At 47.6% G+C, this 25,018-nt stretch overlaps 1 protein-coding gene across 2 annotated transcripts in view; it reads right to left on the reverse strand.

The window, feature by feature from the left end:
- The window catches only part of B3GALT5 (beta-1,3-galactosyltransferase 5), a 98,988-nt gene that overhangs the window by 62,436 nt on the left and 11,534 nt on the right, over positions 1 to 25,018 (reverse strand). For both annotated transcript variants that reach the window (XM_078071789.1, XM_078071771.1), the window contains 2 exons: positions 6,615 to 6,780; positions 2,578 to 5,900 (listed from right to left, as the gene is read on the reverse strand). In XM_078071789.1, coding sequence (XP_077927915.1) covers positions 4,965 to 5,900 — 936 coding nt within the window. In that variant the 5' untranslated portion in view covers positions 6,615 to 6,780 and the 3' untranslated portion in view covers positions 2,578 to 4,964. The remainder of the gene's footprint in view (positions 1 to 2,577; positions 5,901 to 6,614; positions 6,781 to 25,018) is intronic.

Here is a 25,018-nt window from a genome sequence, read left to right on the forward strand (position 1 = left end):
TGGCTGGCGCCTCCTCCCCCGTAGAGCTGCTTTGAGCATTTAAGGACATAATGCATGTAGCGTGCTCATCTCAGCACACCCAGGAAACAGGGTTCACCATCAGTCATTCCCCCTGGACACCCAAGGGTGAAGCCACCAACCAGCCTGGCTCCTGCAGGTCCCAGTACAAAACTAACGTTGGCTGTCATGGGAAGAGCATCGCTTTGCCTCCCAGTTCCTGCTGTCACAGAGCTTCTTACCCTCGTGGTCAGGCAAGGTGGCATCAGGAACAGAGCTGGAACCCAACAGGCAGGCTCTGAGGGCTCAGGAACTGATTTTACTCAGATGCCTCCAAAGGCTGGTTGTCAGTATCTTCTTGGGTCTGGAAATGTTTTTACTGGTTGGATAGAGGCTTTCTGTTCGAGGACAGAAAAGGCTACTGAGGTGTGCAAATGTCTTTTAAAAGAAATCATTCTAAGATCTGGGGCTGCCCAAGTCCCTTCAGAGCGACAGCAGGGCATCTCTCGCCGCCAGGGGAACCGAAGCAAGACGCAACAGGCCCCACAGCAATGTGGCAATAAAATCCCGCCAGACCCCACCCGGATCCCTCTGTCCTCCCAAAGGTTGGGCCTGGGGAATAAGCAGCACTTATGACATGGAAAGAGGGATCACCAAGGGACCGACTCCAACCTAAATGGAAAGGACCCTACCGGGGATTTCTGGCCGCTCCCACCGCCACAGGGCCAGAAGGAGTACCCTCCTGGGTCCATCTCATCAAGATTAAACCTGCCCTCCCCGCCCCCCCCCCACCCCGGACTTCTTCAGGACCCACCGGCCAACCACACCTATACTTGTGAACCAACTGAAGCTCTGAAATTCAAAAGACAGTCATTGGGTGCCTGGGTGGCGCAGTCGGTTAAGCGTCCGACTCTTAGTTTTAGCTCAGGTCATAATCTCAGGGTCATGAGATCGAGCCTGGCATAGGGTTCCGTGCTCTGTGCAAAGTCTACTTGGGATTCTCTCCCCCTCTCCCTCTGCCACTCATGCTCATCTGCCTGCTTGCTCTCTCTCTCTCAAATAAATAAATCTTAAAAAAAAAAGTCATCACTGCAAACAGGTAAGGAATGTGGTGGATCATCGTCCCCATCACCTTCTTTTCTTACATCTGTGTCTCCCATTCACTTGCTGTTTCAAGCAGCACCACTCCCTGGAAAACACCTGGTTTGCCCCTGCTGGGTAAGGGGTCCGGGTTAGTTTAACATTTCCTGGGGTGGCTCTGGGTCTGTTCTCTTGTCCTTTCACACCTCTTTTGTCCTGGCTAGGTGAAGAAAAAAAATAAAACTAACCATACCCCTTCTTATCCTGGTGCTTATGTCTTCCCTGATCATAATAGGGCGTAAGCAAAACGTGGGGAAAGGGGAAGAAAATTCTTTGCTCCAAATTACTAAAAACATTGTCTCAGACCGCACTAGAAACTTAATCAGACCGCTGGGTATGTCATGAACAAGTCCATGGAGAAGCACATAAAGATGTTCCGTGAGGCAAGCTTGCAGAGTCGTCCCGGGGCCAAGCCCACCCCATTTACAGAGCCAATAAACCTCACACAAACCCAGTCCTCAGCATTCACCCAACACCCGCTGACCTGATTACAACACGTTTTCATCGATCAGCCATCATTGGTATACCACATGACCCCTCTTGTGATCTTTGCGGGCCCTCCACCTGTAATCTGACTGCCAAATGAGCCCGCATACTTAGTATCATTTTATGCAGCTGCCCACCAAAAGGTGCGGCGAACCCCACCCCCCAGCCCTGCCCCCCTTTATATGCAGCAATACCCCCCACATCTCAAACATGGCATATGATCTAGGAGATATGGCCTTGGTGTCACAGTTACCCAGACTGTCACACAGGGCCACAAGTATATGGCACCGCTGATGATGGAGACCTGGATGATGACAAGCACTCCCTGTGGATGCCCCACAACCACTCACCACCTCAGTGCCCAGCCCCCCTCCCCAGGGCTCCTGGGTCTAGCTGAAGGAATGGTCTTCCTAAGAATGTCAGATGGGAAGGGGGACACCAGTTCAATGTCTTGATACCAATAAGACTAGCGGAGGCTGTGGGACATGCTGCACCGTCCTCTGAAAATATTCAGATATTCGTCAGTAACCCTTCTAACACTCAGCTATCACCACCACGGAGGTCCAGGGGAGCCGGAGGACGGCTGAACGCTCAGAGTCACCTGGGTCGTATCCGTGATGGGACCAGCTGGGGAACAATGCACAAGGCTTCCACACACAAGCCACTGTGTCCACGGTGGTGCTGAAACCGGACAGGAGTTTAAGCTTATCTAAGATCATTAGACTCTGGCTTCCGTGGTTTTAGATCACCAATTAGTCTTAGACTCTCCACTGGCTGACCCAGGGCGAGCATATGCTATTGCAAATCCATCCTGTTGATTCCACATTCATGTTTCTGGAGAGGTAGGACAAAGGGATGACATCATCCCCCAACAGGCCTCCTGGCTCCATAATTTTAAGGCCCCCATGCTCAAACCATCTGGGACTCCGTTAAGGGGTACCTGCCACGTGTTACCTGGTTCTTGCCTTTCCTCGCGCCCTTCGTGGCCATTTTACTGCTGTTTCTATTTGGGCCATGCTTCTTTACTTTACTTGTCAAATTCGTGTCCTCTAGACTCCAACAGTCCCATATCCAGCTGATGCTCGCACGGGGATTCAGCCCACACCCGCTGGGGACCGCGTTCTCACGTCAGGATTAAATCAGATAGCGGGACATTGCCATGACCTCCAATGAGAGGCAGCGTCTATGCCCTTGATAAGCAGGATGTAGACACAGGAGATGAGACCTCCATCCACATTCCCCTGTAAGCATCAGGTGGATGAAAGCTCTCCGGGGGCCATGAGACAGTCAGAGACCACAGGAACAAGCCCCAAATGAAAAATATTATGCACCTGGGGCACTTCCGGTCGGCTGTTCTTCCTGAACTGATTTTCTCACAGAGCAGAACCAGGGTCCGACCCCACACCGGCCGGACTTCAAACAACAGCCGGGGCCATGTCCTGTTGAGGCGGGGACAAAAGGAGGCTCCACCAACCTGGAAGACCGTGGCTCCAAAAACACCAATGAGCTGCTGGGTCGCCTGCCAACATCAGCCAATCAGGATGAGGCACTTTTCCATCCCTTAGTAGCATAAGGGACAGGAGTGGGAACACTGGAGAAAGTAGGAGCTTCCTCCAATACAGCGCTGCCTGTGCCTTTGACTCTTGGGTCCCACGTCACTTCTACCGTTGTCGGGCCCAAGACCCCGGCTCAGGTAACAGAGCCCTGCCTGGGCTCGTGATCCCTGCAACTGAGCTCCAGGCTGAGGAGAAGGCCAGATCCTGGGTCCGCCACACTGAGCCCAGTGGCCACACGGACACACACCCCACCCAGGGTGGACACGTAGGCACAGACCCAGCCCTGCTGCCAGAGGAGCTCCTTCACCCTCAACGCCCCCCACCCACCGTCATCTTCCGAATCGGGGGCAGCCCTCCTGCAGGACCAAGGCTCCGACAAAATCTGGGCTTCAAAAGGAAGCTCAGTCCCTGACTGTCCCACCTGGGAGGAAGGTTTCCTGAGCGTGGTCCAGCAGGTGTAGAGCGGCCAGGATAAGGACTTACGTCTGCAGAGAAGCAGCAGATAGGGGAAACGCTGTTCAGGTTAATGTTGCCACGGCCATTTTGCAGCAAATACCTCCACCTGGGCTCAGGCAGGAGCTTGGTCCGGCTTCTGGGGGTTACCCAGCCATGTGAGGCCTTCACTTTGAGTGCTGGTAAAGTCACGTCAGGTAAAGTAAAAAATAAGTACGCATCGTTCGTACGACCAGGAGCAGGGCGGCTTAGCATGTATCCCACAGCTGCTGAGCGGGTGAAGACCCCCGCCAAGCAGGGCCTCGCTTGCACAGGCTGCAGAACAGGCTCCTGGAAACCTCCAGGCGGAAGGAAGCGGAAGGTTAATCTCCACTCCACAAACTCCGTTGTTCCCTGGCCGTCTGAGAAATTCCAAGAAGATGAGCCTGGGCCAGGCGTGGGAAGCAGGCACGGGAAGACAGCCCCCCTTGCCCGAAGCTCATTTCAGGGAGCTCATGCCGTGCCCCTGGGGATGCTGGCAGCGTGGCCAGGAAGTCCGCTCGACAGGCCAGCTTTGCAGTTGTTTCGAAGCCGAATCTATAAACACGGTTTTCTGTCTAGAGATGGCCGTTTCTCAGGGGCGACAGCCAGGGATGTGCTTGCTCTGCTGTGAGCTGAATGCCGAGCTGCTCACAGGGACTCGGTATCCCTGCTCGATCCACTGCGGTGAATGAGGGCGCTGGGGGCGTGCTGCTTCACCCCAGGGACAGCACTAAAAGCTAAAGGACTGGGACTTGAAGTGGAAGGGACTCCTGAAAGGGACTGAAGGATGCCACCACCAGGCTTGCCTCCGAGCCCTCCTGGCCGCCACTCCCCGCCAGGGGAGGCAGGACGGAGGGGTGGGCCAAGCCAGCGGCTGCACCTGGGTTCTCGCAGTGCTGGATTTCCATCCCTGCCCCAGTGTTTGTTGGCCGGGAGCCTTGGGACAAGGCCCTGGGTTCCCGTAAGCTGCGGCTGCCTGGTGTGGAAGATGGGGATGCTGACACCCACCGCGGCATGTAGACACTGATCCTGGAAATGGGAAAATGGAGGCGTGCGTCAAACACTTAGCGCAGTCGTGTGGGGACCCAAGAGATGGCCTCTGTTATCGCTTGGGCACCAAGCGGTTTCACTCAGGCTTACAAACTCAGTTAGACGGGCAGCGCTAGAGGAGAGCACCCTCACCTGCCTCTTCCTCCTCCCTCCTCACTCCCTCCCTGCCCCACGAGGACCCTCAGCAATGCCCCCTGAAGAGCTTCCAAAGCTATCACTGTGGGTTGTCTCAAGTGTGTCCGCATGGGCCCCTGGGCTCGCTCAGACAGCTGGACACTCCTCTTCCAGAGAATCTTCCAGAGCCTGCCAATAGCTTAGCATGTTGCGAGGCTTGACGAAATGGCAGGCCACGATCTTCTTAAAACGACACGTGGAAAAGGCCAACCCGTTTGGGAAAAAGGTCTGCTCGGAGTGGAGTTCCTCCAGCCTGATTTTCAGTTTTGCCAGGCAGAGCCCCACGAAGACGTCTTCGAGCTTAATGAACGGGACGCTGTCGGACACATCATACACATGACTTGCCACGTCGCTGGAAAACACGTAGCCCGTGCCCGAGCAAAAGGGCGGGTACTTCTCCCACGGATATTCGTATTTACTGACAAACCACTTGTTGTGCTTGTCCCTAATCGGAAATTCGTTCAGTTTTAAGAAGCCGGTGAAAAACCGAGTGGTTCTGTTTTTCTTGAGGAGCAGCTCGGTCAGGTAGTAGATGTTGACAAACATGTCCGAGTCCGTTTTCATCACGAAAGCCGCCTGAGGACAGAAGCGGTGGATCCACTCGATACCCATCATGGTCTTCAGGGTCAAGTTGAAGTAGGCGTCCATGAAGTCCTTCTGGATGATGTCGCGATGCCGCTGGCTTTCCTGCACCACCACTTTCGACAGGTCTTTACTGGATGTGGCTCCCAGAAGGAAGAAGGTTTTTATGAGTCTTCCGTTCACATTCTTTTCTTTCCCCCACGTGTTCCGGATGACCGTGCGAGCAAACATCTGTTCGTGGGAGGAGGTCACCAGCAGGACAAGGAAGGGGGGATCCTGCCTGCAGTTGATATCTGGAAGCTGAAGGAAGTTCCCCCTTTCTTTCTTGAAAACAAACGGCTCGTCTTTAAAAGGAGTCAGGCTGTAGATGCTAAAATACAAACACAGGGCTCCCAGGACCACCAGGGAAATGTACATCAAGCGCATCTTCACGTAAGCCATCTGAAAGACACAAAGAGCAGTGGTCAGACCTCAAAAGAAGGAGAGCATGTTTAGCTTTGCCCTGGGACGCATAGATGGGGGAAGACACCCACGAGTCTCATGGCTCGTGTTCCAGAGACTCTGGGGTCTCACGGCACACAGAGCTGGAGAGCTGTTATCCAAAGGTGAGCATGGACGCCCAATAGCAACATTCACTCCACAGTGTGCAATCGGAGCACAGGGCTCCAGGCCAGCCTGCCCTTCACCCGTGGGAGTCTCAGATTCCCCCTCTAAAATACGGGACCAGATCTCCCACTAGGTCCTTCCAGCTCTGCCCATCCCTGACTCCATAATGAAGTCCAACTAGAGAACCTGCAAGACTGGAAACCACGTGTTCTAGATCTAAATGCATGAACCGTCTGCACTCTTCTCTGATCAAACCAAGCACCATTTTATCACACCCAGAAAGAAGAAAGACCAGTGTTCAGATCTGCACGACTACATTCATCCCCCTTTATTTGTGGGAATACCTTCCAAGATCCCCAGCAGCTGCCTGAAGCCTAGCATAGTACCAAACCCTATTTATGCTGTTTTCTCCCCTACATACGTTCCTATAACTTTTAGTTTTTAAATCAGGCACAGTAAGGGATTCACAACAATAACTAAAATAGAACAACTATAACAACAAACTGTAATGAAAGTTACATGAATGGGGTCTCACTGCGCTATACTCACCCTTCCTGTGATGACGGGAGATGATAAAACGCCCACGTGATGAGATGAGGTGAGGTGGGCGGCGCGGGCGTGTGAGGTCGCGTTGGGCTACCACTGACCTTCTGACAATAGGTCAGAATGGAGACCATCTGCTTCTGGACCGCGGTGGACCACGGGTGACTGAAACCTTAGAACACAAAACCTCAGATAAGGCAGGAATACCGTACGTATCTTGGAATTCCATCCCTGCTAGCGGCGCTTATTTTATTTGGGGGGGTTACTTCTTTAAATCTCCTGATTCTTTCTTCTTGTGCCCACACACCTCTGTCATTCTCAGCAAATCCAGGACCACCCATGTTAATGTTATAACATTTAGAAAGCAAGTAACTAACTTTTTCCTGGCTCTGATGACCCTCTGGTTTGAAAGCTAAACCCCAGGGTAGATTCCGAGAGGAAACTTGCCGAAGAGCTGTCAGTGAATGCCGTTGGGCACTGTCCAGTTCTGGACTCACTGCGTTTACCCAAAATGATGATTCCCTTCCTCAAGAGTCACTATAAGGAAAAAACAAAAAGAATAACACCATTCAAATCAGCCAGGCCTCACCAGCAGCTGCTCACCATTGGCCATCCCAGGGTGTTGCAGACCCGCATCACCACCTACCCAGGTGACCTTGAGGAGCATTTGGGCCCCACTGCAGCCCCGTTTTTCTCTTCTGCAAAGTGGGTGCGATCAAGAGATTCCACCACACGGTGCACCTGTTGACAACAATAACAGCATATGCAAATATCCAGGAAGCCTGTTGGGCCTGATGCGCTAGGACAGCACCCAGAGCTCTGGAAGGGGACCCGGTGGACCCATAAGTCAGCTTCAGTCCAATGTCTCATACTAATAATTGACCTTCCTACATAACAGTCTTACAGAATTTGACACAGGTAAGAGATCCATCAGTTCTCAACTCAGTGTCCCTATCTTCAAAATGCCATCCTGCAGGGGAGCTCAGAGGGGCCAGCAAGACAGAAAAAACAACCAAGTGCAAGGAAGAAAAGGGTCACTTATTTTGATGGTAAAATCAGACCTTGAAATTTCATTCAGTTAAAATTCTGTTCCAAATGCTTTACCATAAAAGCTATGGAACAATGATGGAAACTTCCAGAACTAGCTAACTCCCTGGAGGCCAACTTAGTCTGGCTGCTGTCCTTCACGGCCCCCACGGTGGTCTTGTCCAGCTGGAGCCCCCACCCGGTTCAGAGAAATCGCTATGGGAGGCACATGGGCGGCAAGAACGCATCTGAGCCGTGGCTGACAGGACGCTGAGAATTCGATTTCCTTTTTTTTTTTTTCCTTTGTGAGAATAGTTTGGTTGTTGTTTTTTTTTTTTTTAAGTATTTTATTTATTTATTCATTAATTTGACAGAGAGAGCGAGAGAGCACAAGCAGGGGGAGTAGCAGAGGGAGAGGGAGAAGCAGGCTCCCCGCTGAGCAGGTCTCCCCAAGACCCCAAGATCATGACCTGAGCCAGAGACAGACGCTTAGCCGACTGAGCCACCCAGGTGCCCCTCTTCTTTGCGAGAATAGTGATTTACAGGGGTAAGATGTGTAGTTGATTCTGCCTGAGGAAAGGGGTAAGGGGAACCAAATTGCATTTTCCCCCACAACACATTTTAAAACGAAACATAAAAACCAAATCAGGAGAAAGATGATGATATTTCTCTATTTTGCTTCCTTTCCCAGATAAGTTTGCTCTTCTTCAGTGGGTTGCCTCATTAGTAAACCTTAAAATATCATTCCCCTCTATTTCTCAGGATCCTTCACATGGATCTCAATCCCCAGGGAAGGATGCTCGGCTCACTTATGCATTGGTCTCTCGCTGGACCCCAAATGGCACCCATGAGAAAGAGCAAGAGGCATGGCCCGACTGGCCAACACTCCCTGAGGGCATTTATCTTCATGTGCAACTGGAACACACTCCCTACCTCCAGTGGTGTGACCACGAAGTTACACCTCATATCCCCATTTACACCTTCGATTGATTATATATGTTGTGTTACAAGGACCCACTGAAGGGGATTCGGGGAGGGCACCTAGCATCAATAAGGAACAGAGCCTGGAAGAGCATGTTTCTAGAAAAGGAAGTATATATCCCCCAGGTTCTGTCCCTCACAGTTTGGCCAGAGGCAGGAGCCCTTAGCATAAAGCATCTCCATGGACAGAGTCATAAACAGGCAACTACCTCTGCTACGGAAGCCCCACCTTCAGAACACACCTGGGCCAGCCAGCCTGTGTAGCCTGGCCATCCAGTCAGGATGGAATAACAGTTTATTTAGCAGATTCTGGACACCAGGCTTTGCTCTTTCAACCAATACAGACACAGAGCCTTGGAACTGGAGTAGATAAGTACTGTGCATGAATTATAGATCAAGGCAAGCCAGAAGGCTGCAGGCCCCTCCCTCCCTTCTCCTCTGCTTCCTGCCCTCCCCAGGCTCCTCTGCAGGTGTCACTTCAGCTCCAGGCTGGGGTCACTGTGCCCCCTCTGGGCCAGAGCACCCGGAGGGCCAGGGGTATGTCCACCTAATATCTGAGAGGACTCTGCACAGGTTAGACACTGGGCATGTCTGAATTACAGTGGAACGAGTAAGTAACAGCACAAAGCTAAGGGCTTTAGGGCAGGGAAAGGCTGTCTATGGGGAGCCCCAAAGCCAATGTCTTAACTCCATCAAACAGAGGGTCCCTGCCCAGGCCAGGTGGGTGGGACTCTTGACCTAAGGCTACAGGGCTTGATGACAAAGGGATTGGAAGTCCATATCCCCAAGGGCTGGAAAGCCAAAGAGTCAGTCTGCAAAGTGAAGTTTAACGGGGCTGAGGGGCGGGGGCAGGGGAGGACCTCCTGGATCTGAAGAAAAGGATGATGAATGGAACTTCAAAAAATGCCATCGATGGGGCACCTGGGTGGCTCAGTCGTTGAGTGTCTGCCTTCGGCTCAGGTCATGATCCGGGGTCCTGGGATCGAGCCCCACATCAGGATTCCTGCTCTGTGGGGAATCTGCTTCTCCCTCTCCCACTCCCCCGCTTGTGTTCCCTCTCTCACTGTGTCTCTCTCTGTCAAATAAATAAATAAAATCTTAAAAAAAAAATGCCATGGAAAGACTTCAAAAGCAAGCCACAGAAAGGGAGAACACATATCTGACAAAGGACTATTACCCAGAATATATCAAGAACTGCTATGTATCAACAAAGAAAGCACAAAAACAAAACAAAGCAAAAAACCCACAATCTTAAAAAATGAACTGTGAACAGATATTTCACAAAAGAAAATATCCAAATGGCCAAAACCCAAGAAAGGACATCATTAGTCATCAGGGAAATGCAAATAAAACCGCAGTGAAAGACCACTGCCACCCATGGAGATGACTAAAAGGAAGTGGGATGTTGGAAAGCCGTTTCTATTTGGCAGCATCTACCGCAGGGAAAGCTATGCGCTCTGACCCGGCAAACCACACCTGAGCTCATACCCAAAAGAAATGGGGTGTGACCAAGAACGTGCAGAGCACATTGCTGCCCATAATAACCAGAAACTGTGCTCTCCATCTGGGTCTGATCAGGAGAGAGAAGCCACACAGTAATTCAAAGGGAAAGCTTAACATAAAGAATTGTTCTTCTAACAAGGGATCTGAGTGATGAGCGATTAGCAGTAAGTAAAGAGATCTCTCAGAACACAGGAACAACAGGAATAAGGAGCCGCCCTGCCTCTAGCTTAAGATGAAACTCAAGGAAAGTCCCCCAACCCAGGCCTGAGATGCAGACCTCCATGACAGCCTGGCCCACTGACAGCAGAGAAGTCACCTTGGGCCCAGAGCCATTTTCACATAGTCAAAAAAGAGTGAATTTGGAGCCAAGAGGAAATACAGCAATAAATGACAAAAATGTAAACAAGAAATTTCCGTCAATAGAATGGGTCAATAAAACATTATACAGCCATTAAAAAATACAAACTTCTGATAAATGCACTATGTACTAATCTGATAGACATTACGTTGAATGAAAGGAGCCAGACTTGAAAGAGTATGTTCTGAATGATTCCATTGATAAGAAGTTCAAAACCTGGCAAAATGTATCAAGGATAATAGAAGTCAGAATGGTAATTACCTCTGGTGGAGGGATTATTAACCAGGAAAGGGCACAAGGGCCCTTCTGGAGAGCTGGATATATTTTATTTTTGATCCGGGTGGTGGTTACATATGTAAAAACTCATTGAGCCATACAACCAAGATCTGTGTGCTTTGCTGTAGGTAAGTTATTCCACATTAATATTTTTTGAATCATTTTAGATAAAAATAAATCTCTGAAAAGGTAATACCTTCTGTAAAATAGCCTGCATTTATTTGACCCCAAGTCTGATTTTTTGCACAGTGCATTTCATGGGCCACAGTGCATCACAGAACAAACCCATTTTGTGTCGAGGTCTTAATTTACAATGATGACTGAATGACAGCCAGGACAAGTCAATGTCATTGAAAGAAAACATTAATGTAACTTTGGGTCTCTTAGAAACAGGAGACATGGCTTGCCATGCTGGGCCATGGGAGGAGGGTCACAAGTTTTGGTCCGGAGAAACAGACAGGTCCGGGTCATGGCCTTTATTGAGTATTTTTGTGGACACACGGCAGGACGAACAGATTAGGATTGGCTAGTTTGAGTAATTTTGGCAGCTGGCTGTAGGGATGACACCTAGCTGCCTGGCACCTGGCTGGGACAATGAAGGCCCAGGAATCTTGTCTCCTGAGGCATAAGGGCCAGACAGAGGCAGTGTGGCTCTGGATGGGTTCATTTGCACATTAAAGACCTGGTCCACGGGGGGCGGGGGGGGGGTGGGGGGGCCTTCCTTATCTCTAAGAAAAGGCTCACCGTGGGAGGGGCAGTCCCTCCCCAGCCAGAAATAAGATGCCAAAACATAATATATAGAAAATTAAAAACAGGATTAATATGACCCCGGAAAACAAAGTCCGGACTTGCTTTTTTTGAAAACTCCAAAGTGCTCACGTCTGCTTTAACATGTTCAGTTGGCCAGGTAAGGAAGGCAGGCCCCTTGATCAAAGTGTGAGATTTCTACAACGATTCTGCAATATCGCATCCATTGTCAAATCGGTACCTACTCCACTTGCCATTGTAAGTCAGCTTCAGATGCTACGGAGCAGATTTTAAAACTAATGGATCATTGAACATTATATCAAAAACCAATGATGCGCTATACCTTGGCTAATTGAATTTAAATAAAACAAAATAAAATAAAATAAAAATAAAAGTCCCTTGTTAACTTCAGGCAGCCTGCAGGGATGGAAATATTGAGGAATTTGGAAACAGAAGATCTTATTCACATTTGGCTGTCAACACAGTGGCGAAATTTGGCACAAGAGTACTTTCATGCTACAGACCTGTGTCTGTCTCCAGTTGAGATCATACTGTTGGCCTCACAGGGTGGCTGGAAAGAGCTCTATGCATGGCGCTAATTGTTTCTGTCCTGGTTCTAATCCAAGTGTGCCCTTTGGTAGTATCGATTCATAATCCAACGCCTTCTCTTCAAGCTCCACCTTGCTAGAGGTATTCGGCCAGCTCCGGGTCACAGACAAGCGGGGGTGCACTGTCCACCGGGTGACCCAAACCCAAAGGAGAGTGGGCAGAATGGTCTGGAAGGTGCTCCTAGAGTCTCCCTCCTGGCTGGCCACTCCCAAACATATAAGATTACAAAGGAAATCAATGATGTTGAAATAAATGTAACAAAATCGTTCTTAAAGTGTGCCAGGGTCATATATGCACTTCTTTATTACTGCATCTAACAACAATTTCTGACTCTAGGTCTGATAACTACCTTAATTTTAAAGTCAGCAGGAGCTTTGTCCTTTTGTGATGTGAAAATACCGGTGATTTCTTTCAGAGACAGTCACAGGCTCTACTGTGTGGGTCAGTGTCTGTTATGGGCCGATTTGTGTCCCCCTCAAATTGGCGTGCTGGAGTCCTAGCCCCCAGTGCCTCAGAATGTGACCTCATTTGGAGATAGGGTCTTTACCAAGTTACAATAAGGTCATTAGGGCAGGCCATAATCCAGCTAGGACTGGTGTATTTATAAAAAGGGGAGATTTGGACACACACACACACACACACACACACACGGAGAATGTCATGTGAAGATGTAGGCAGAGATGGGGTGATGCTTTGACAAGCCAAGGAATGCCAACATGGCCAGCAAACACTAGAAGCCGGGAAGGGGCCTGGAGCAGATTCTCCCTCACAGCTCAGAAGGAACCAACACTGCCCACCCCTTGATCTCAGACTTCCAGCCTCCAGAAGTGTGACACAATACATTGCCATTGTTTTAAGCCTCCCATCTGGGGTACGTTGTTATGGCAGCTCCAGGAAACCAATATGGTGCCCACATCCATAATGGAAGAAAGTGCTAAATTTCAGTTAGGGGTTCGTGAAAATAAGAATGTAGGGCTTTTTCTCGTTGTAGGTGTTGGACCCCAGGTAATTAGTTCTGCTCTGGTACTCAGGGTCCCACCCAGCCCATGGTGGACAGGCTCACACACCTGAGCTGCGGATGGTCACACTCAGAACTAGCAGTGTGGCACCTGGAGGGGAAGCCTGGAAATGGGAGGCACTGGGTGAGACGGGCGGCCCCCACGTTGCCAGTCACTCCGAGAAGGTTTTCGTGCCCACGGTTGTTTCTCTCTGGTCTCGCCGTCTGGCTGGGCCCCAGCTGGGGCCTGGTGGTCGGGCTGGGGTCGAGCAGCATGGGATGTCTGTGAGCTGCAGACTTTTATTACTTTTTTGGACAAAATGGACTTTGTAATTGTATTTTCTAACCGGTGATAGTGGCTTATAATTTTAAAACTTTTTCCTATTTGATAAAATAAACTGTAACTGTAATTCAACCCCTGTCCCATTTACAAACTGGTTTACCACCTCCCTGGCTCCTGCGGCGGCTCAAGGGAGACCCGACAGGAGGTGGGGGGCTGCGGCCTTTCCCGCCAGCCCCCCGACCACTGTGGGCACATCAGAGCCAGTGGCCCAGGCCTGCACACACAGGTGTCTACAGGGGGCTCCACTTTGGTGAGAAGGACATTCAAGTGTCCCACCCCAGTGAGGAATGGTGTCTCTCTGCCTTTCGCACCATCTCATGAGCCCAGCCAGGAGCTGTGAACCAAAACCCTGTTCGTCATCCGTCTCTCATGGTGCGGCCGCCATGGACCGGCATGGCCTCAGGGGCAACCTGTGCCTGTCCTTCCAGGCTGACCAGCAAAGACAGGAACACATCCTGCTGGAAACGTTCTCAGCATAGCCCATGGCCTTCACGAGAGAGCGAGCACTGTGCGCTCACCCCAGGCCCTCAGAAAACCAGTCCTGAGGGGCTCCTCTGTGGCAGGCGGGGGTCCCGGCGCCAGGGGCTCCATGATGAAGCAGACTGACCTGCGAGGGGCTCACGGCCCACAGCACGAGCAGAACCACAGCTGCTGCTCAACGTGGCAAGGTGGAGTGTGAGCCCAACACTCTCCTGCCCAGGCTCCCATCGGGCTCCTCCAACTTCCTTTCCCAACCAGGCCTCGATCTTCAGACTTCTGCCCAATTTTAGCTAGAATCCTGCTAGGTTGGTTTGGCCAGCACCCCGACCCCTGATGTCTCGTCATAGGAATCTTTCATCGGCTGCCCCCACCCCCCCACCGCCCTGCTCCTTGGCTATCCATCCTGCTCGTCTGTGCTCTGTTCAGAGTTGAACTCAGCTCTAACCTGGGGTCTCTCCCCCACTGCAATAGTTCCAGAATACAATCTGGTTTACTGCTTTATCTGCTGTCCAGCTCTGGTTTTTCTTTGACAGGGCAGACCAGAGAATAGAGGTCTGCAGCGGAACGTTCTGGGAAAGATGATGAGCAGAGGCAGGGAATCCGTAAAGGCATGGTGGGTTCCAGAAACAGGGTGGTGTGCAGAGGGAAAGCCTGGGAGTGAGACTGGAGACCAGGCAGGGCGGGCTCCAGGTCTGGCCTTCTCTGAGGACACCAGGGCATCCGTAGTCCTTCCCTAGGCTTTACACACTGACGAGTCTGGGATCTGATGGGGCCACTCTCTCTTACTCCTAGTATGACAGACAAGCCTCCCACTAACTTTGAATATGGCTGCTCCAATCTGAGGAGATAGAGCACAGGGTTCATACCAATGATCACTGGTCTCAGAGTCGATGAATTTAGAGCTTTAGAAAGGCATTTTCAGTATTGACATTTTAGGCAACAAAATACCACAGACTGGGTGGCTTCAACAACAGACATTTCTTGCTCACAGCTCTGGAGGCGGAAGTCGGAGATCAGGCTGCCAGCATGGGTGGGTTCTGGGAGAGCCCCCCTCTTGGCTCGCAACGGCTGATTTCTCACTGTGTTCCCACATGGCAGAGAGAGGGAAAGAGAGGGAGAGAGTATGAGAAGGAGGGAGGAAAGGGGATAGGGAACGTGCATGAGGGCTCTCTTCTGTTCTTGGGTCTCCTTTTTACAAACACACTAATCCTCTATGCTCATGACCTCATCTAAATTTAATTACCTCCCAAAGGCCCCACCCCTAAATGCCACCCCATATATATGAATAGGGGGACGGGGCACAGTTTAGTCCATAGCAGGGATAATCTCCAAACATTTACTGAGCACCTATTATGTGAAAGGTGGGATGCTGGTCACTGTGAGTAGTCCTGGGGTCTCCTTGGACTCCTTGGATTGTCCTCAGTTATGTGAACTTACCACCCAGAGGCAAGTCACTCTTCCAGGCTATCCGCCATGCTTCCCACTGGGAAGTGCCATTTCCAGACCCTCTAGACTCATTCTCTCCTGAACACAGAGATGATAACAGCACCTGGGTTGGTGACTTGGACTCTGACACTGAGAGGGAGAGACATGAATGTGTTTGGAGGGGATCTAGAGGCACTCCTGCTGTCCCCTCACTCTGCAATCTACCCCCTGCTGAAGCTTTCTCTATTAAAAAAAAAAATGCTTTACTTGCAGCTCCCAAACCTTCAGAAACCAAAAACACAACTCAAGGTTTTTAAAAACCAATTTCTTTAAACCTCCAGAGCATTCTTTTCTGATTAGCCCAAATAACACTGAACAATTGTATGGGACAGTTTTATCCACAGTGTCAAAAGGAACGACAATAAAATGGTGTCCATAGATTTAGGAAGGCCAAACTACAGCGTTGTTGTTTTTTTAAAATAAGCTTTGGATTAATTCAGTAAGCTAAGACCTGAGGCCTTTCTTCTAACCAAAAATTAAACAAAACAAATTAATAACATAGCAGAAAGAATACAGCAGAATGTCATTAATAGGGCTGCTGATTATTCTGTGCAATCAACTACATTAGAAAAATCTGGAAAATTTGGAAAAGCTCTTTGACTGCCTGGATCTGATGAAATATAGGAAGGATAGCATTCTTTAGCAGCATATAAAACACCTTGAAAATAAATACAAGAGATTTCTCTCAGGGAACATCTTCTCCCCGATTATTCCTCAAGCTTGTGCCCCAAATGGTAGAGCCCTAGACTCTAGGCTGCTTGAGTGCCCTTACTATAGAATTCCAGAGTGACAGGAATTCAGCATGCAAACCGCAGAATAGGGGAGAGAAGGAAGAAAAATAATTAAAACCTGCAAGTGCAACCATTCTGGAAATAAGGCTTGCCCAGATTTCAATTTACACGAAGTGCCCTAAACGAGAAGCAATGGAAACAGCAGGTGGTGTTCGGGCTGGGCTGGGCTGCATGCAATGTGTCTTCATGGCTTGAAATTTCATTTCTGGACCAACAAATTCAGCTGATCTTTAAGATGACAACTCACAGAGCTACTTATCAATTAGCCCGTGCTCTGTACTATTTGTTCCAATTGACCTCCTCCGCGCCTCTACCCTCAGGCCACACCTGTTCCCCTCAGCCCCATGAACAGAACTGTTCTTTCCCTTCTGTGCAGATGGCCCTCCCTACGTGCGTTCTGGCCTCCTCCACCGCCTCCCCCCCATGCCACTTCTGCTAAGCTAACTCTAGCTCACCCTCAACACCCGCCAATTCTTCAGCAAAGCCATTCCTTCACTTACCACTCATGGCACCCACTGAATGGTATTTTATTGCTTCCATTCATAGATCATACTTTACTATTTCTCTGTGCAAACCTTGAACTAGCATTCCCACTGCTTGATAACTCCAGCACAGAGCAAGGACCAGCGTCCATATTTTTCACCATTGTAGCACCTGCCAACACACAATATTTGCCACATAAAAGAACCCAAAGGAAAGTTCTGAATGAGTCAATGAGAAAATACCCATGTCTCCAAAAGCCAAATCATGCTTCCTTGCAACATGGAGACATTTTCCTACTTGAAAACAAACACTCACTTTATATGACATCTCCTTGGGATGAAATTTTTCACAAAATTTTTCAGTGCCTTAGGTATTTTTGCTTTGTGTACATCTCATAAGACTTCAATTATTTCCCAGAAGAAACAGAACCTGGCTTACTTCAACGGAAGAAAAAGCAATACTGAGAGTTTCACCCCCTACTGCTCACCCTGAGGACGCTGGGGGGTCACCGGCAGCAGCGTGTGGAGTGTTATTTAGGTGTTCAGACATAACTTCAAATGCTTTAGCAGGGAAGGGAACAAAAGCAGTGCAGAGAAGAAAGACAGGAACTAACAGCGCATTCGTCGCATTAATTTGCCTATTGGTCCCAGGAGGTAGGCATATGGGTAAGAGGATGGAAGATCATTTTTGTTGAGAAAATAGTGCGTATACACAATAATAAACCATGGCTGTCCAGACACAAAAGTCAAGAGCATACATGATTTGCCAATATGGCAGAAGGGACTCTTTCAAAAGCAGCTGACCCTCCGCAGAACACCCTCCTGACCCAAACACCTTCGTTCCCCGGGACACATGAAGATCGCCTTCAACCTGCTACTTCCTCTGATTATGGGAAAACTTTCTCTCCATGGATTTTGTCACTCACAGCTACCTCTCAACCCTGACAGAAGAGGATCACAAAAATCTATAAACGAGCAAAAAGCTGAATCCAAGCATCAGCAGTTGGGTTGGGACAGGCAGGCCCATTCCTGAGGCTTCTACTATTGCTAATATCATTATGACTATTTGTCTGCTGCTAGAATGCCCTTTGGACCACCCACGGGCCCTTGATTTCACCACAGGAGGTGCAGTAGAAGATTCTGGTTTCACATGGATGCTCTTGTAACAGGTGGGCAATTTCTACCTTGAGGTGATGAACTACGTTCTTAGACCGGTCGTTTTTTTTTTCCTACATGATGATCACATAAGAAGTTATGCATATCTTACTTGCTGATTGTCTTCGGGAAGGAGTCCACGGATAACACGTGGTGAGGAAATGAACTTTTTCTAACAGAAATAAGGCAAAACTTCATGACTTCTGCTCGCTGGGCTCAAGATCACTTGGTCTGGCCTGAAGCAGATGCCTCTGCCCAGGCTCTAGACAAAATTTTGAGTTCATGACACTTGGAAAAGAAACTCACTGATCGGGGAGGGTGAAGACTCCCTTTTCATGATTCAAATACTGACACCTACACAGTCGCCAAGAGACTTCACTCAACCTTTCAGGACTGACGGGTCAACCAGTAGATATTTGAAGAGAATTAGCACATGGAAGGGAGATTGGGCAAATATCTTAATAGTCTTCTTAAGAAAGCAAATTTCTACATGACATGCTAGAAACAAATTTCACAACTGCCATTTGTACGTAAATATTGTCTCAAATACTCTTACTCAGCTCATAGTGCAAGCCTTGTCAAGACACCTCCATAGCAGAGTAAGTGAATGTCATTATACAAAATAACTACTTCATTAGTTAAAACTGACCTTTCCTCAAACTACTGAACTTGAGAAAATCTTACCACGGTGGTGACAAGTAATGCTGAGTCACACCTACTTTTTAGGATTCCCTTATTACCAAGGGGCTAAGGTGCAAGACAGCTAGTCAAGGCAAAGTATCATGGCCCTCATGCAATGCAAGGAGCCATCTGTCTACATCCGCTTCCCCCTCGAGGTGAATCATGGCAACCACTGCCCTACTCCCAGACTTAAATCACTCAGCCTTCTAATAGAAGAGCCCCATAGTCACTTCCCACTGGGAATCTTTGGAACAGAAATGATGGAATATGCACCTGCCCTGGTACATCCCCCAGAGCTTCAGGTACCTCAAGGCCTAACGCAGTGATTAAGAAATAGTAGGAGGTGGGGGCGCCTGGGGCTCAGTCATTAAGCATCTGCCTTCGGCTCAGGTCATGATCCCAGGGTCCTGGGATTGAGCCCCGCATCGGGCTCCCTGCTCAGCGGGAAGCCTGCTTCTCCCTCTCTCACTTCCCCTGCTTGTGTTCCCTCTCTCGCTGTGTCTCTCTCTCTGTCAAATAAATAAATAAAATCTTTAAAAAAAAAAAAGAAAAGAAATAGCAGGAGGCGTACAAATATTTGTTGAATAAATGATCTGAGGTGAATATCTGCACAGAGTCTATGACCATAAAACAAAGAATTCTCTTTCACTACATCAATAATAATCTCCAATGCTCAGCTCGTTCCTTCCTCTCAAGGTGTATCCACACTCACATCTCCATCCTGTCTGTATTCTGGGATCCAGGTTTCAGGTCCAGTGGAACTGTGAATTTCGTCCTCATCAGTTTCAACGACAATAAATAATAATGAGCAATGCAAATGGTGTTGATTTTTCTCTTAAGATGACAATCACTGCCTATGTGGATTTCTGCTCAAAGTAAGACTGCAAAACAAAAATTCACTCCAAAAAAATGTTTAAAGGACCTTCTCTCAATCACCTGACATCTTCTGGTCAGCCTCTTGTTTTCTTTCGCTTCCAGATCAAGCTCCTGGACTAAACAGTTTATACTCACCTCTTGCACTAACTCATCCACCAATTAATTAATTAATCCTCAACCCACTGCAACCTGCTTCCACTCCCACTGCTTATCTGAAAGCACTCTGCCAAAGATGACCAACAGCCTGTTTTGGGTCGGGAAAGATTTAACACGGGGCTACTCACAGCCTCTTCCTCTTCCCTGATCTACCAAGAACACTACATTTACCAGCTTGTTCCTTGCACAGTTTGGATAGTAGATGAGGGAAGAATTGAGAAATGCTGGAAAAGGGAGAGAGCGACTAGAGGAACAGAATAGAATCAACATGGAGGATAAGAGGTTCTAGGGTAAAAGAAGGGGTGCCGGGGGCTAGATCAGAGAAATATTTTGAAAATTTAGAGGAAGGGAACAAGGGAACTCAGAAAGTGACAGATACAGAGAGGGAGTAACAAGAATTGAACATTTTGCTGGGCATTATGAATGGAATCATCTTTGGTGTCCTTTGAAAGATCTCAGTAAAGGTTCAAATTGCCTTTTGGATATCAAACCAGTGATACATACATACATATCAGAAAAGACTTTGAAAGCATAATGTCAAGACTGAGCCACAGGGCGCATTGGCTTTACTGGCTTTATCTTCCATGACCTACTTGTGATGTCAGGTGCTTCTGTCCAAGCTTTTCTTCCTGTAACTACCACACTCCTTGGCTTCTATGGGGTGCCCACCTGGTTCTCCTCCAACCTCCCTCATTTTTCCTGGCTCTCCTTTGTTGACTCCTCTTCTTCATCCTGCCCCTAAAATTCAGATGTGCCCCTGACCCTCTCTTCTATTTGACATAGTCCCCCTTATCCACTTCCATGGCTATACACAAAATAATCCTCAAAGCCACACTGTCCTTCCACATTTTGCTTAACTCTAAATCCAACTGCCACTGGACATCCCACAGACATCTCAAGTTCCACTCTTCTCAAATTGAAGGGCCTTGTAATCCACTCAGTGACACAAGCACCAGACCCATGGCCATTTCCATTGTTTTATCTCACAAACAAACTCTAGACTTAACCACCTGCACTCCAGCCTCCGTGCTGTCAATCAGAAGAATGTTCCCCAAACCAAAAGTCCAGCAGCATTGCTTAAAGCTTTGCTTAAAGCTTTTCAACACGCCCTACACTCCTGCCACAAGATGGCTTGAAGTTCAGTGAATGCGCCATTTTGTCTCCTACTGTCTCTCTAGTAAAGTCCTTTGAATTCCTTCACATCCAGCTCAAACTTTGTCCCCACAGAGGCATCTCCCCCCATGAGGAGGCTTGACCATTTCCCTTCTTGGCACTACGGTTCCTTGTAGCTACCTTTACCATAACGCTGCCAATCACAGATATTCGTTTATATATCTCTTTCTTTATTGTAAGTGGTTTGAGACAGGAAAATATTTCATTCATATTTATTTAAATCTCAATATCTCATATCACACTTTTCACATAATGGATGCTCAGTAAATATTTACTGAGTGTGTAAATAAATATTAACTGTTATGGCTCGGATTGTGCTTCTCCCCCCAAATTCATATGCTGAAGTCCTAACCCCTAGGACCACAGAATGTGACCTTGTTTAGAAATGGGGTCTTTGCAAATGTAGTAAGATCAGCCATGCCAGGGTAGGATGGGCCCCTAATCCAGTATGACTGGTGCCCCTGTGAAAAGAAGAAATGTGGACACAGACACACACACAGAACACCATGTAAGATGAAGGCAGAGATCAGGGTGATGTTTCCCAAGCCAAGGAACATCAAGGACTGACATCAAACCACCAGAAGCTGGGGAAGAAGCCTGGAGCAGATTCTCCCTCGTGACCCTCGGAACGAACCCTCCACACCCTGACCTTGGACTTCTGAACTTCAGAGTGTGACACAATAAACTTCTCTTGTTTAAGCCCGTTGGTCTATAGGATCTTGTTAAGGCAGCCCTAGGACACTTATACTTTTACTAAGGAATAAATGAATAAGATGACTCAAAGCAGATATTACCTGAATATCTGCAATGTGCCTTTAGTGTGCTTTGCTCAGCAGCAAACACAAGAGCAGTGTTAGACAGAATTCCGCCCACGAGCAAGGAGTTCTGTCAGTGTGTTCTTCCTCCTCTCTCTGGGAAGACTTTGAAAAGGAAAATGGTTTTTTCCACATAATTTTTCCCCACTAGATCTTTGTTTCTGTTTGGAGAAAACACAGCAGGGAGGAATAGTTATCAAAGACAAATGGTTAAACACTTGAGAACAGCCCGGGGGCTCTTTCCATGCAGCCGTGTCCTGCCCTTCCTTGGGTAATTCTGCCTCGTCCTGCCTCCCAGGGACTGCTTTCCCTCCTCAGGCCACCTCTAGGCAATCACAGTGTCTCGGTGCATCTACAGAAACCATATTCCCAGAGACAGAAAAAGAAAATGCTAACATGCAAACATCATCTCTAGTCAAATGCCAGTCACTCCCTCGTGTCTTCCACTGCTTCTCCTTGAAAACCCAGCACGGATACCACAGATCAATGGGAGAAGTCAGAAATGTGTGAGAGAGAAATTTCACTGACCTAATCACCCATGCTCATGTCATACATGTGTCGGGGAGTATGGCTATGATTGTCACAGGGAATATTAACACAACCAAGACCCAGATACTCAGGAAATTCCCCCTTTGACACCTGGGTTTCTTGTGGGATCTGCTTCCAGCTCACCCATATTCCCTCTGCTCCAAATCGGGCTGAAAGTACACAGCTTTCACTAAAGATAACTCTGGCAGGAAAACCACAGACTTTAATGTGAAATGATTCACAGTGAAAATATGACACTTTTTTAAAGTTCATTAAAATTGTTAAACATTGGTGGGTTTGTTAGAGAGTCGTCCTGTTCCACTTAACAACACCTCCTCATTTTTTCACTGGTATCTGGCTCTGAGTGCTGGTTGTTAACACAACGGGCAGGGATCACTTTCCTATAAAAAACCAAAACTGGAAACAGTGCCCCAAGAGTTTTATTGAGAATATATATTCTATTTTAATAATAAAAAGAAACAAAACACAACAGTTGGAGAAACAGGAACTCAAATTTAAACTAAAATAAGTGACTTACAGGCACCATTTTCAAATCCTACTCGTTTTCATTTTAAACCAGTATTTCCATTATCACAACTACATGTACTTCTGAATAGCAATGCAACTGTATACAGACTTAAGAGGAAAACAATAGGCCATCATCCTGACCATAAACAATAAAGGAATTAATGCTAAGTTTAATCAAGATCATCCAAAATCCCAACCACTTAGAAATAAAGAAAATTGACTAAGAGGTCAAAGGAGAAATTAAATGTATAATAACAGATTACTTATAAAACAAAACAAATGAGACCACCACTTATCATTCCTTAGGATGCGTTCAAAGTTGCTTTCAGAGGTAAATGCATAGCCTTAAGTATTTTCATTATTAAAGAAAAGAAAGAAATTTTTTAAAAAATTAAGCTCTCAAAGAATTCAGAAAACAAACAAAAATTACAGAAAAGAGCAAGGATAATAAAACCAAAAGCAGGATTGAATTAATTCAAACATTAAAACAAAATATTACTGGGGTGCCTGGGGGGTTCAGTCAGTTAAGTGTCTGCCTTTGGCTCAAGTCATGATCCTGGAGTCCCAGGATCCAGCCCCACATTGGGCTCCCTGCTCAGCAAGGAGTCTGCTTCTCCCTCTGCCCTTCACCCCACTAATGCTCTCTCTCTTGCTCTCAAATAAATAAATAAAATCTTAAAAATATATATATTACTAAGAAATACACACACACCCTTTCTAGCATATCCAAAAAACAGGGAAAGGTGGCAGAAAAAAATAAAATGAAAAATGAGAAGATAATCAAGATGTTAAGAGTCCTATGTTTGGAACCCAAGGGAACTGATCAAATCGTAAGTCAGTCACTTGCTAGTTATAAGCCTGAGAATATTTACCTTTCTAAGACTCCATTTTGTCTATAAATGAGAATGCAAAACTTGTAAAATGAGAGAATAATGCTAACTACCTCCTAAACTTTTTGTGAAAGTCAGGTAAGTACTTCCCAGTTCCCAGGAACTAGTAAGCACTCAGGCAACACTCTAGATCATTCCTAAGACTTACGTGATGCTAGTTTGTTTGATTCCCAAATCCCTACAATCCCATCTTAACTCTTCCCAGGATATAATCACTTGACGTGGTCCCATAGGTCCACTGTGCAGGAGGACATTTGCAATTTCATCTTCAAAATAATGCAATTCATAGAAATTGGTGAAAGTCCAAATTCTTCCAGATTTGAAGTAGAACCGACACGACTGTGGATGAGCTGGTGAGGGGGCAGCTGGTGTGCAGTGATATGACAAGAGTCAAATGTCCTCCAAAACATATGTCCCTACAGCACAGTTCTATGCTACAAGAAGCCTCCTACTAAAATGTAGAGAACTGACCTGGTTAGATCTGACTGCATAAAGGAGACATGGAAATGGCAAGAGTGAGACCATGGGACCTGAATAATGGAGAACAAAGAAGAGAATTTAGAAAACATGAGTCGGGAGGGAGGAAATGGGGGTGGAAAAGGATCAACTGGATACACAGGAGAAAAACCACATTAATGTCCCAAGAGTGGCTACCATGAACACCTCCTGCATGACAGCAACTGTTCCGAGTGCTTTCCATGTGATTACTCACAAGTCCTCCCAACACAGCTACAAGGTGGACCCAATGTTCTTTTTGAGGAGAAACCTGCAGAGTGAAGTCGCCAGCCTGGATCCTGGAGTGAGTTCATGGTCAAAGTCAGCATCTACAGCCAAGCTAAGGTACCCCAGGGCCCACAGTCCGGCACCCGCTGCTCACTCCCCCTCTCAGTGTCACAGAGAAGTGCCCCAGGGACCAAAGAAGCCTAAAGAAGGAAGGGCCATCATCAGGGTCAATCCTATAGAAGACTGTGGGACCAGAAGTGCTCAGACTTCCACAATGCACTTCAGTGGAATAAACATGGCTAAAATCAGACAGCGGATGACAATCCTTCAAGAAGAAAAAGAAGGTGATGGGGAAGCGGGCTTAAACAAAACTGCCCATCCTAGGAACCAACAGCTAAAGAGACAAGGGTCCAAAACATGGTGGGAAGGAATGAAACTGGTTGGTCCAGCCAGACAACAGGACAAACAGGACAGTGATAAATGATGGCTGATGGAGAAGCATGAGGAGGAGAGCATGGCAGAAAAGAAATTAGTGTTGCCAACATCTTTCCCAGAAGTAAAGTTTATGACAGGAAAAGAGTCTTACCTGTTAACAAGCAGGGGTTCCTCAACAACAACAAAAAAAACTGGCAATGGACTTGAATAAGCATTCCCTCACAGAAGGTATTCAGATGGACAACAGACTCGGGAAAAGATGCTCACCATCACTCATCATCAGGGAAATGCAAACCAAAACCATTATGAGCTCCCACTTCGTACCCACTAGGATGGCTATTATAAAAATAAATTTTAAAGAATTAACCAGTG

Source organism: Halichoerus grypus, chromosome 1, assembly GCF_964656455.1.
Source record: "Halichoerus grypus chromosome 1, mHalGry1.hap1.1, whole genome shotgun sequence".
Lineage (NCBI taxonomy): Eukaryota > Metazoa > Chordata > Mammalia > Carnivora > Phocidae > Halichoerus > Halichoerus grypus.